The sequence below is a fragment of the Trachypithecus francoisi genome, unplaced genomic scaffold (genome assembly GCF_009764315.1).
Source record: "Trachypithecus francoisi isolate TF-2019V2 unplaced genomic scaffold, Tfra_2.0 Lachesis_group11, whole genome shotgun sequence".
In the NCBI taxonomy this organism is placed as follows: Eukaryota; Metazoa; Chordata; class Mammalia; order Primates; family Cercopithecidae; genus Trachypithecus; species Trachypithecus francoisi.
Window position 1 is genome coordinate 57344464 of NW_022681456.1, and position 13664 is coordinate 57358127.

Below are 13664 nucleotides of genomic sequence, written 5' to 3' on the forward strand. Positions count from 1 at the left end.
CTCTGTTTACTGATCTATAAAATGAGAATAATAATATTACCTATCTCATAGGGTTATTTTGAAGATTAAGTGAATTAACACTATGTAAAACACTTAGAACACTGTCGGGCACATAGTAAATTCTCAATAAATGTTGTATATAATTTTTATTTATGAATTGAGCATTCTTAACATCCTTTATTCTTCCTCCTAAAAATTCTTTCCCTTAAGGTTAAATGATAGTGAAATTGAACGACAACATTTTAAGGACCAAGATATGTATTCTGATAAATCTGATAAAGAAAATGATCAAGAACATGATGAGTCTGACAATGAGGTGATGGGGAAAAGTGAAGAAAGTGACACAGATACATCAGAAAGACAAGATGACTCATATATCGAACCCGAGCCTGTTGAGCCTTTAAAGGAGACTACCTACACTGAACAGAGCCATGAAGAACTTGGAGAGGTAGAAGTCTGTTATTTTTAGAGATTCTGAATTTTCATATTCTTGGGAATTGTTCAATGAAATTGAAGATATTATTTGCTTCATCTATTGCCTATTTTTCTGTGATAGAATGTGATATTTTCAAAGTTGCACACATATGAAATATATTAGGATTTACAAACAACTAAACACAAATACTCACATAAATACCAATATATTCCATTAAATTTAAAGTTTACATTTTCTTCAAGCTTGATTTTGAAGTAGGATATTGCTTGATGTCATTGCCAGTGCAAAGTAAGTTGCAAGGAAGCATGAGTTTATAACGTTGTTATTGCCAGTGCGTCGTAGAAGTAAATGTAGTGTAAAATAATGGGCTATAATATTTTTCTAGTGGATCTCTTGTACATATTGTTCACTTTGATGTCTTTTTCAGCTACCCTTTTTACCTAAGTTTTATAGCTATAGATTTTATTACTTTTTGTTTCCACATTTAAAGAATGCTTGGAGTAGTCCTGAAAAGAATTCATATTTTCAACATTAGCTGGCTTGTTTACATATCTGTCTGAAATAAATGTAATGTTTTGGTAATTTTCATTAATTGATAAAGGCAGGTGAGGCTTCTCAAACAGAAACTGTGTCTGAAGAAAACAAAAGCCTTATCTGGACACTATTGAAACAAGTCCGTCCTGGCATGGACCTATCCAAGGTGGTTCTGCCTACATTTATTTTGGAACCCCGTTCTTTCCTGGATAAACTTTCAGATTACTACTATCATGCAGATTTCCTATCTGAGTAAGTAGATTCTTATTTCTTAAAATAGACAATACTTCATGATTTTAGAAGCTCTCAAGAGTACTACTTTCAATTACCATTCCTTTCCAAAATCAGGCTCTAATGACACATCACTCTCTGTTCTCTACCACTTCTTAGTAAGAAGCATATTTAATACTTTGCTATAATGTTGCCATTTATGAAGTGAAATTGAGATATCATAAGCTTGAGGAAAACAAGAATTCTACCCTTTACTGAACAACACTGGTATTATAGGCTCCTTAACCTCAGTTCACTAACCTAACACAGAGAGAGGTGATTGGCATCATTTGTTCTCCTCTATGAAAGCCTTGTTCAGTCCCATCCTGGGGCCTCTGTTTTTGCTCATACTTATCTGTCTGCATGCTTGTGAGTTATGTATGGCTTACCAGAACTAAAATGCCCTGCCAGTTGCTAGCTTTTGGAACAAATCCTTATTTTCTTTGCTTCTGAAGCTGCCAGCTGATCCTGAGTGTAATTTTGAAGAAGGCACACTTAAAGGAGGCAGAGGAGGTGCTGTCCACCTCTGTCCAAGCAATTTCTTGGAAAACCAGTAAACTTTGCAAGGAACAGCAACTTTGTGTCCATGCTTCCAATTCTTACTTACCTGATACCCCATTCTAGCAATAATGGTGTTTCAAGGCACTGTGCTTTCTATGCCACTGATATCTGGCCCTGTGACCTGATTTTTAGAATCTTTATCAATGCTAGTTTCTGTCTATAAATTTCATGAGCGAACATTGAAAAAAATAATAAGCTGAGTCAAAAGATAATCGATAAACTGGGAAATTTTTGCAAATTTCATCATAGGCAAAATGTTTAACCTCCCTAAAAAAAGCTCTTAAAATTTGAATGAAAATGATTCTATAGAAAAGGAAGCCTATAGAAAAAGGAGTGGAAGAAATTACTGGACAGTTGGAAAATGAAGAAATAGGAACAGTCCTTAAACATGTAAAAACCTCATGCAAAATAAGGAAAAGGTACATTTGAATTATAGTAAGTTATTGTTGTTTATCCATCACATTGACAAAAAGTCAAAAACCTTTTATATCCTAGTTCTAATATCTTCAGCACTTTTATCTGTCTGGAAATTCATTTCTCTCAGAATATAAGGCAAATTCCTGTGAATCACAAGATCTTGAGAGATGCCCCCTGTCCCAAATAGAAAGATTGTACTTTTCTGGCATTACACACTGTTGCCAAGATTGTGTTGGCAACCAGGGACGATCATGCACCACCACGTGCAGTGCAGACTAGCACAGCACCCGGAAGGTAATCTGGCAGTATTTACCAAAAGTATAGATGCATTCATCATTTGATACACTAATCTCACTTCTGGGAATAACTCTTACAGATATAATGCCACATATACAGAATGGCATATACACAAGATCATTGCAGCAGTGTTTGTAATAATAAAACATTAGATATAACTCCAGTGCCCAGCACAGTGTACTGATTAAATAATGTGTGACACATTCACCCATATAAGGAAGAATTCCATAAACTGATCTGGAGGGACCTCTAGAATTGTGTGTGAAAAAAAGCAAGGTGTACAGAAGAGTATGTATAGTTTGCAAACCTTTTTGAAGAAAAACAGGACTGTTTATTTATATATGCTTGTTTATGCCTAAAGAAAACTTAGAAGGAAACTTTTTTTAAAAGTTACCTATAGAAGGTAAGTAGGAACAGTGTGGAGAGATGGGGCAGTAACAAGACATGTGTACCTCTTTATATTGCTTTGACTTTTGAATTCTATATATTTAATTTTAAAATAAAATTGCATAGTAAGGGAATTTAAGCCAAGATGGACAGAGAGCAATCAGAGGGTTGCTACTCCAGAAAAACACAAGCTTTCAACTTAGCACAATTGTCAATAAGCCTAGGTCTGTGCTCTTCTGTCTCACATCTCATTTTAAAAAAATCACCACGTTGGACTGTCAGACATGCTTGTGAAACATAAATGCCTTTTTGTAAATAAGGGTATAGTAACAACATTACAAACAGAAAACAACAATAACAAAAACAACTTCTCAGTAAAATTTACTTCAGACATACACAATCAGGTTTTTGCAATGATTGCACAACAACAGAATTGTATGGGGGGCAGCTGAGTCATGGCTCCTACAAACTTCTTTAAAATAAAAATTACTCTTTGATTATCCATTATTCTGGTTGAGTTTTTATTCTGGAAAATCAGTTGATAGTACACAAGAGCAAGTTGAAGAATAAAAATAGGTTAAAACCTTCTGTATTGATTTAATTATTTTGACTCTGCTTCATATTTGTAATTGGAAACTTCTGTGTTTTGTACTAAGGACTGCATACCCATAAAATCCTATATTTAGATAAGTACTTTGCACAAAAGAGGCTAACGTCAACGTATGTCCTCCCCTCCATGTACTACAGCACCCACCAGTTACCATTGATCTACTCTAACATCAACAACTGAGAATGGACTCAACCAAGTAAACATTGGTCTTTCACTGACATATGAGGCTGAAGACTTCTATCAGAATTGTTAATGAGGCTGCTTGGCCACTGTCTATCATTGCAAATGCTAGAAATCACATAGTGCATGAATCCAAAATCCATTTTTATGTTTTTCAATCACAATTTTCACAGAGCCACTAACAACATCTCAGGTTCTACAGAATCCCAATTCAGAAACCTTGGTTTGGAGAGTTTCCAAAAACTACTTTAGCAAAGACTCAGGCAGTGTACCAAAAATGGGAAAATGTGACCAGGTTAAGAAAAACAGAAATGGATTTACATGGTTGAAAATTGATTACATGGTTGTTTTGTCATCCATTTAAAATAAGAATTATGTTTTCTAATCATATTTCATACTCAGTTATTAATAAATGTGAGAGAGAATTTGTGGTTTATTTTGTAAAATTTTTGTTTACCATTTTGTGTTTTAGGGCTGCTCTTGAAGAAAATCCTTATTTCCGTTTGAAGAAAGTAGTGAAATGGTATTTGTCAGGATTCTATAAAAAGCCAAAGGTAATGTTTGTTTGTATTTTATTGTCTTTAGTGTTTTATGAGTGCTTTATATTTTATGTAATCTGTAGATTGTTAACAATTACATTACTGGGCTTCTTTGACTTAGCAAAATTGCAAAATACCTGATCATTTAGACCTGTATTATGATTGAAGTCGTTTAATTTTATTTAATGTAAATTTTATTTACTTTGAAATTTTATAAGGATGGTTCCCAGATGGTACAGTTAAACCCATTTTGACTAGTTTAAGCTATTTTGAATCCTTTGTATTTGTAATTTGAAATTGCATTTTTTTTTTAAACCAGGGACTGAAGAAACCTTATAATCCTATACTTGGCGAGACTTTTCGTTGTTTATGGATTCATCCCAGAACAAACAGCAAAACTTTTTATATTGCTGAACAGGTATTAGAAATGCATGTATGGAAACAAAACTTATCTGGAAGTTACTGGAATATTTTTATAGAAAATATTTACTCAGTAAACTCACTATTATTTAGCCTTTCTTATTTGTGCACATTTGTCAAACATTTAACCTTTTAGTATTAAATACTACTAAATGTCATATTGATAGGTATTGTTATTACAGTCATGGAATCCTTTGACCAAAAATAAATATGTGTTTTTCCTTTGCTATACCCCCTGCCCTTTTTTTAATTGTTTTTTTGGCCGAACTCATATTTCCAAAACAACTTCTGATCATGCTCAGAATTATTCAGTGGTGTGGCATTCATTTGTCTGGCATTCAAAGTCCTCTATATCTTTTCCAAGTTTATCTCAAATTAATACCTTTCTAGTTCTCCACAGTAGTCAAACCTGTGCAGTTCATGACTAGGTAACCTGATCTCACAGTTTCTTGCCTCATTTTTAAATTTAATTCTCCCACTCCAGTATTTCTTCTTAGCTATTCTTTATCAAAACAAACCCTGACTCGCTTATCCTTCATGATCCAAATGACTGCAGCTCCCAGTGATTTTTCTCTTCTCAAACTTCTGTATTGTTTTTGTGATTATCCATTAAGCTATTATTTTAACATTTGTATTGTTTACCTTTTTACAGAATATTTATTTTCCTAATTGAATTGTTAGCTTCTTTAATTCCCTCTTCTCCCCTGTGATACCTCTCTTTTTGTTGTATACAGACAGAAAATATTTTAGTTTTTAAACTTTCATTAATTTGAACTCATATACATCCATAATCATGATTTTCAGTCTTCTGTCTGCATAAACTTGAGGCATATGACATTCTCTTTCAATAACGGTGGCTCCTTATTATGGTAATCCTCACTTTGAGTGTAAGGAGAATGAGAAGACCATGTGTTCTTTGGAAAACCTTCTTCTCCTAGAGGTTTTGATAACCCCCTCAAGTCAAAACCACTCATCTATATTAAATTTTTTAAAAGTCAATGATTTAATTCTTCATGAAATTAAGAAGCTTGAGATGGTGATTTTAGTTTTTCTCATGTAAAGAGAACATAAGAAGTAAATATATTGTTGAAGGCATTAGATTATTAAATAACATGTTTTTTATTTTTGTTTCCTATAGTCATTCAGTAATCCATATGAAGACTAATCACTATATTAGTTATCCATTGCTGTCTAAAAAATTACTGCCAAAACTGAATGGGTTAAAGCAGTATTTATTATCTCATATGATGAGGTTCAGGAATCCGAGATCTGCTTAGCTGGGTGGTTCCGGCTCAGGATTTCTAATGAGCTTGCAGTCAAACTGTCAGCCAGCTTTGCAGTCATCTACAGGCTTGACTGGATAGGAAGATTCATGTCCAGGTTCATCACATGGCTGTTGACAGAAGAACTCAGTTCCTCATCACATAGGCCTCTCTGTAGGGTTTTTCCACAATCTCAAAGCTGGCTTTTCAGAACTAATGATTGAGAGATCGGCAGAGAGACAGCCCCCAACGTGGAAGGTGCTTTGTAACCTAATTTCAGAAATTACGTAGTGTCACTTCCACACAAACCATTTCAGTACAATATAAGAGGGGCCTATGTGAATACCAGGAGTGTGGGTCTCACTAGGAGACAGGAGGCTGGTTACTATAACCATCAATACTTAATTTTACTGCTTATTAAATGTTTTTTCTTATTATAAGGCTTGAACTTTTGATAATGACACAATAATATGCTTATCTTTTTATACTTTATATAAACATGTTTTTATATTTTATATATGCATGTTTTTTCTTGTGTTTAATAGGTGTCCCATCATCCACCAATATCTGCCTTTTATGTTAGTAATCGAAAAGATGGATTTTGTCTTAGTGGTAGTATCCTGGCTAAGTCCAAGTTTTATGGTGAGTTTCCCCCTGTCCCAACTTGCACCCATTCCTGGGAGGTATTATTTTCTGGTGAGCTTTTATTTAGTCAGCGTCATGGGCTATTTGCAACATGGAGTTTGTCATTTTAAGTATCATCTTTCCTTGAATAATGGCTTTTTTCTGCCCACTCATAAAGGTGTGGCTTATGTATTCATCACATATATGTAAATATATCACAAACATCACTTATGAAAAGACAGAATGATTGCCCATTATAGCCCTTTAGTGCATAAAGTATTTCTTTTGCCTTTAGTCTGACCAGTTTTTTGTGTTTCATCTCAGTGTATCTAAGGGATCAGTCATTCTATTGTAGTCTTTGAACAGAGAGGAAGAATTCAGGTATGTTTAGGAGAACTGGCCCAGGGTCAATCGGTAAATATATTTAACTTTGAACTAAATAACATACCAAAAAAAAAACTGTTTGCAAGTACAAGGGAAAATAGAGAAAAGGTTATAGTAGGAAACATTAATACAAAAACTTGACAGTTCAAACAAATCATTGCCAAAGCTATATACCAGTAAAACATATATAACCTTAAAATGCTTTTATATAGTTTTTTAAAATGTTTAAATGAAGAACAATTAAATTTCAACCAAAGAATTTTAAACCTGAGTGAAAAAAATTAATATGATAAAAAAGGAAAAATAAAGTATGTAAACAGAAATCCAAGGTTTGGTTACCTGAGCATGTGGTGAGCCATAGTTAAGTCTACCACAGGGATATCTAAGAGTAGTTTTTGATCAGGAACCTGGTGTGTGTTGTTATATTTCTTCAAGGTATCTTTTATTTCCCTTGATGTTTGTTTTCGTTTGGTTTTGTTTTTTTTTTTTTTTTTTTTTTAACCTTGTTTTGTTTAAGATGGTGATTGCTTGTTTTTTTTTCCTTAAGTTTATATATATTTTATATTTGATATATTTCTTACCTACTTCACCTTTCATCCCTCTATTCTTCTACCCTGACTGTAGTATAAATGGCTTTTCTGAGTGTGTGTTCTACCCTTATAGAAATTTTTATGGAGTACGAGGGGCATAGCTCGCTTTCTGGGATTACTTCATCAGTGGGCCTTTTTTCTGTGTTATGCTACAATTTATATACATCAGAGCTCTCTGTTCCTTTATAATTTGAAAGAATCTATTAAATCTAGATTGAATTTAAGATTGTCAGAATTGGTTAACCTATAGGTAAATTCAAAAGGCATTTTTTCTTATTTTTTCCTTTTAATACATGTAACTGTTCAAAACAGAAATGTCAGCATTATCTTGTGAGTTTTATAACATATGCAAATTTAACACATGTAACTATAGTACATAAGCCTGGAAGAGAATGGACCTAGAAGTAGTAAAATTTTCTATTCTATATAAAGTGGTAAAAGATTAACTGTAAGTGAGTACAATGGCATAATTTCGACTCACTGCAACCTCCGCCTCCCGGGTTCAAGCAATTCTCCTACCTCAGCCTCCCAAGTACCTGGGATTACAGGTGCCCACCGCCACGCCCAGCGAATTTTTGTTATTTTAGTAGAGATGGAGTTTCACCATGTTGGTCAGGCTGGTCTTGAACTCCTGACCTCAAGTGATCCACCCACCTCAGCCTCCCAAAGTGCTGGGATTACAAGTATGAGCCACTGCACCCAGCCAACTGTGACATTTTGAAGATAAATATTGTAATCCCTAAAGCAGTGGTTCTCCTCAGGAGACATTTGGCAATGTCTGAAGACATTTTGGGTTCTCACAGTTGGGAGATCCAGTAGGTAGATGCCAGAAATGCTGCTAAACATCCTACAATGCACAGGATAACTCCCTACAACAAATAATTATCCGGTCCCCTAAATGTCAGGAATGCTACCATTGAGAAGCCCTACACTAGAGCAAACACACACACACGAAGAAAAATCACCACCAAAAAGTATAGGCAAAAAGTCAGTAAGAAAATTAAAATGAAATTATTTGAAAAGTTTAAACAATAATTTAAATAATTTATAAAAGAAACAGGAAAGCCCAATCAAGGAACAAAAATCAGAGGGGCAGATAGAAAGCACATAGCAAAATGATAGACCAAAATAATATGATAGACCCAATAATAATGATTGTATCAGTCTTAATGGCCCAAATAATCTCATTTAAAGACAATGATTATCAGATTAGCTAAAACAGCAAGGACCAACATACCTTAAATGTAGACACACAAATAGGTTGAAAGTAAGTGAAAAGTAGGCCAAGCTTGGTGGTTCAGTCCTGTAATACCAGCACTTTGAGAGACCAAGGTGGGTGAATCACCTGAGGTCAGGAGTTCCATACTAGCCAGGCCAAAATGTAGCCTGTCTCTACTAAAAATACAAAAATGAGCTGGCCATGGTGGTATACACCTGTAATCCCAGCTACTCGGAGTGCTGAGGCAGGAGAATCACTTGAACCTGGGAGGCAGAGGTTGCAATGAGCTGAGATCATATCACTGCACTCCAGCCTGGGCAACAAGAGCAAGACTGTGTCTCAAGAAAGGAAAAAAAAAAAAAAAGAAAGTAAATGGAAAGTAAAAGTTAAAAGCTAAACTATGCAAGTATTAAGTACAAGTAGAGTTGAGTGAGTATATTAATAAAATAGATTTCAAGACAAAAACGTGTTAATAGAGATAAAGAACATTTCATAATGAAATAAAAAGGTTCAATTCTTCAGGATAGCATAATAACCATAAATGCCTATGTACCTAAGCACAGAACTTCAATATGAAGCAAAAACAGAATTAAAAGAGGCAGAAATTTGAAATGGGCAAATTTTCTTAAGAGATACGAATTACCACGGCTGACCCAAGAAGTGGTGTAAAATTGTAATACTCTTATATCAGATAAATTGATTTAGTAATTTAAAATCTTTCTTCAAGGTTATACTCCAGGCCCAGATGTCTTGAGTTCTTCTAAAGATTTAAGGCAGAAATAACAGTTCTACACAATTTTTGGCAGAAAATAGAAGAAAAAACAGTCCTCAGATCATTTTATGAGGCCAGGATTATCCTGATCCCCAAACCAGAGATTACAAGAAAATAAACTACAGATCTAATATCCTTTATGAACATACATGCAAAAATTCTTAAGTAGTAACAAATCAACATATAGGAAGAATAATATATGGACATATACATATAAATAAAAGTATCATGATCAATATGTTAAAAGAATAATATATCATGATGAAATGAATTTTGTCTCTGGAATACAAGGTTGGTTTATCATCTGATAAAAATGTAATTTACCATATTAATAGAATAGCAGAGAAGAAAAGTATGATTTCAATAGACACGGAAAAATGATTTGACAGAATTCAACACCTGTTTATTTCTTAGTCCTCAAGAAACTAGGACTAGATTAAAGGCATCTATGAAAAATACATAGCCAACTTCATCCAGCTTCTATATATGCTTCTATACAAAATTGTATTAGAGGTCCTAGCCAATGCAGTAGGCAAATTAAAGGGAAAAATAGCATACAGATTGAAAGGAAGAAGATAAGCCATTTATATACCAGATTGTATAGAAAATCTTCAAGAATATACAAAAAAAGCCCATGTAACTAATAAGTGAATTTAGTAAGATCTCAAGATGCATGGTCAAAATAGAAAAATCAGTCGTATTTCTATATACTAGAAATGAATACTTGCAGAAGTGTGTGTATATATATATATATATATTTTTTTTTTTTTTTTTTTTTTTTTTTTTTTTTTTGAGACAGTGTCTTACTATGAGGGATCCTCTCATCTCAGCCTCCTGAGTAGCTGGGATTACAGGCACACATCACCATGCCTGGCTCAGAATGAAATTTAAAAACAACTCCAATTATAATAGCATCCAAATAATATATTTAAAAATAAATTTAATAAAAGATGTAAGTCCTGTATCTTGAAGACTAAAACATCACTGAGGAAAATTAAAGAAGATCCAAATAAATGGATAGATAGACTATGTTTATATATTGAGATATTTAATATTGTTAAGATAATAGAGCTCCCTTAATTGAGCCATAGACTCAATGCAGTCCTAATCATAATCTTGGCAGGCTTTTTTGAAGATATTGGCAAGTTGACTCTAAAATTACATTGAAAAGTCAAGGACCCAAAACAGCCAAACAATTTTGAAAAAGAACAAGATAAGTCTTTCACTGCCTAATTTTACTGTAAAGCTAAGGTAATCATTACAGTGTGGAATTGACATAATGGTAGATATATAAATTAATGGGATGGAATAGAGTTCAGATGTAGACCGGTACACATGGTCAAATGTTTTTTCACGTGGGAGAAATGATTGTCCAGAGTTAAACATGCATGTACCGTAAACTCAGAAATTCCACTCCTAGGTATTTACCCATGAAAAATGAAAATAGATGGCTACATAAAGACTTGTACATAAATATTCTTAAGTATACACAACATTATTCATAATAATCCAGGACTAAACACAACTTAAGGACCATCAACTAGTAAGGAAATGTCACAACTACAGAATGCTAACTAACAATAAAAAGGAATAGAATTCTTATACAACAATGTGGGTGAACCTGAAAGACACTGTGCTAATTGAAGGAAGTAAAACACAGCAAGCTACATCTTCTATAATGCCATCTGTACAGAATTCTAGAATAGGTAAAGCCAGTAATTTAAAATGGACCAGTGGTTTCCTGAGGCTGAGGGAAAGGATTGACTGCTCAGGGGCAAGGAGGAACTTTTTGGGGATAATGGGAAGTTCTATATCTTGATTGTGGTGGTGATTATATGACTCTGCAATTTCCAAAACTTGAATTTCACACTTAAAATGGGTTAGTTACGGTATGTAAATTTATACTTAAGTAAAACTGAGAATAGAAGGAGAGAAAATGCATACCGGAGAAAACTTAGAAGAAATTACCATAGTATTTTATTGTTGACTATATTTTGGTGCTTTATATTTTTTATTTATCTAAATTGTCTATAGGATTATTATATCAATTATAAGCATTTAAATAACTTGAGATTTGTAAAGTAATGTGACTTATAGCTAAAAAATAATGGTTTTATTCAAAAAAGAAAATTAGGCTATACAGTGAAACAGTGTTTTATTAATATTAAGTATTCTTCATGTTTTCTGATTTTCTTATAACTCTCATAAAATAGGCCGGGTGCAGTGCCTCATGCCTGTAATCCCAGCACTTTGGGAGGCCGAGGAGGGCAGATCACCCAAGGTCAGGAGTTAAAACTAGCCTGGCCAACATGGGGAAACCCTGTCTCTACTGCAAATATAAAAATTAGCTGGGTGTGGTGGTACACGCCTGTAATCACAGCCACCCGGGAGGCTAAGACAGGAGAATTGCTAAACCCTGGAGGTGGAGATTGCAGTGAGTTGAGATCACTCCACTGCACTCCAGCCTGGGCAACAGAGTGAGACACTCCATCTCAAAAAAAATTTTTTTTTAATTATAAAAAAGCACATAACTGTATCTTTTAAAAGTAGTCATTATGTAAAAATGAGAATAAGGATGAAATATGTTTTGGATATAAGGTAATGAATACATGTTTGGGCACACTGAGATTGAGACTTTTTTTTTTTTTTTGAGACGGAGTCTCGCTCTGTCGCCCAGGCTGGAGTGCAGTGGCCGAATCTCAGCTCACTGCAAGCTCCGCCTCCCGGGTTTACGCCATTCTCCTGCCTCAGCCTCCCGAGTAGCTGGTACTACAGGTGCCCGCCACCTCACCTGGCTAGTTTTTTGTATTTTTTAGTAGAGACGGGGTTTCACCGTGTTAGCCAGGATGGTCTTTATCTCCTGACTTCGTGATCCGCCCATCTCGGCCTCCCAAAGTGCTGGGATTACAGGCTTGAGCCACCGCGCCCGGCCGAGATTGAGACATTTTTAAGACTTTCCACTGTAGATGTCTGGTAGGTGTTCTAAATATATTTTGTTTGTTTTGAGTTGGTTGAATATGTTTTGTGAAATTTAATAAACATTTTATTTCAGGAAACTCATTATCTGCAATATTAGAGGGAGAAGCACGGTTAACTTTCTTGAATAGAGGTGAAGATTATGTAATGACAATGCCATATGCTCATTGTAAAGGTAAATATTTTCTATACTTGAGTTAGATATTAAGCTTTCCTTTTAAGTAAATGTATGTAGCTGTGATTTGTTGTGCTTTCTGATTGATGGAGTCAGACTTATATTTTGTTTGAAAGCATCCTTGGTTTACAGATATTTAAGATTATTGCTATCATTTGCTGAATATTTCTGTGGTGAATTAATTCACCTGTAATGGACCTTTTTGTGATGTATACTTTAGTCAGAAGAGACTGACTTACCATAATGAAATTTCTTTGCACTTACCTGATGTGCAAGTTTTCAAATTTGACAAAACTGTCTGTTATTTCAGAATCTGTAAAGATGATTTTCATTTTTTTGCACCACCATGCTTTTTAAAATTTTTAATTTACTATTTTTTAATGTACAAAGTTTTTAAAAGATTTTTCTCACCCTCTTTTGCCAATTTCTTAATGTGTTACGCTTTTTGACCCATTATTTAAAATACAGATAAGGGTGTTACATAATAATTGTCATCTACATTACAACATGCTAGGCACCCAACTATTCAATGCATTTATTTAATCATTTCAGCAGCTCCTATAAAATAGAAATATTATTATTCCCTTTTTATAGAAGAGGAAAAATGAAGCACAAAGAGGCTTAATACGCCTGAGATCACACAGCTAAAATGCAGCAAGTCAGGATCTGAACCCAGGTGGTTTACCTCTGCATTCTGAACTTTCAACTGTTTTGCGTCAGTTTAGTGTGGTCATGATGTGTGTCCTCCCAACCGGTTTCTTAAAATCTTAAAAATAACTTTTTTGGTAATTATCCTCTATTTTGGGAACTGATTCATGAAAACATAGAAATTATTCAGTATGAAAAGTGGGCAAAGGATATGAACAGACACTTTTCAAAAAAAGCTCATTATCACTGGTCATTAGAGAAATGCAAATCAAACCACAATGAGATACCATCTCATGCCAGTTAGAATGGTGATCATTAAAACATCAGGAAATAACAGATGTTGGAGAGGATGTGGAGAAATAG

The 13664-nt window shown here is 34.1% G+C and overlaps 1 protein-coding gene across 13 annotated transcripts in view; it reads left to right on the plus strand.

The window, feature by feature from the left end:
* The window catches only part of OSBPL8 (oxysterol binding protein like 8), a 231126-nt gene that overhangs the window by 192828 nt on the left and 24634 nt on the right, over nt 1-13664 (plus strand). For all 13 annotated transcript variants that reach the window (XM_033221204.1, XM_033221206.1, XM_033221208.1 and 10 more), the window contains 6 exons: nt 211-448; nt 1038-1222; nt 4165-4246; nt 4551-4649; nt 6459-6555; nt 12555-12653. In XM_033221204.1, coding sequence (XP_033077095.1) covers nt 211-448; nt 1038-1222; nt 4165-4246; nt 4551-4649; nt 6459-6555; nt 12555-12653 — 800 coding nt within the window. The remainder of the gene's footprint in view (nt 1-210; nt 449-1037; nt 1223-4164; nt 4247-4550; nt 4650-6458; nt 6556-12554; nt 12654-13664) is intronic.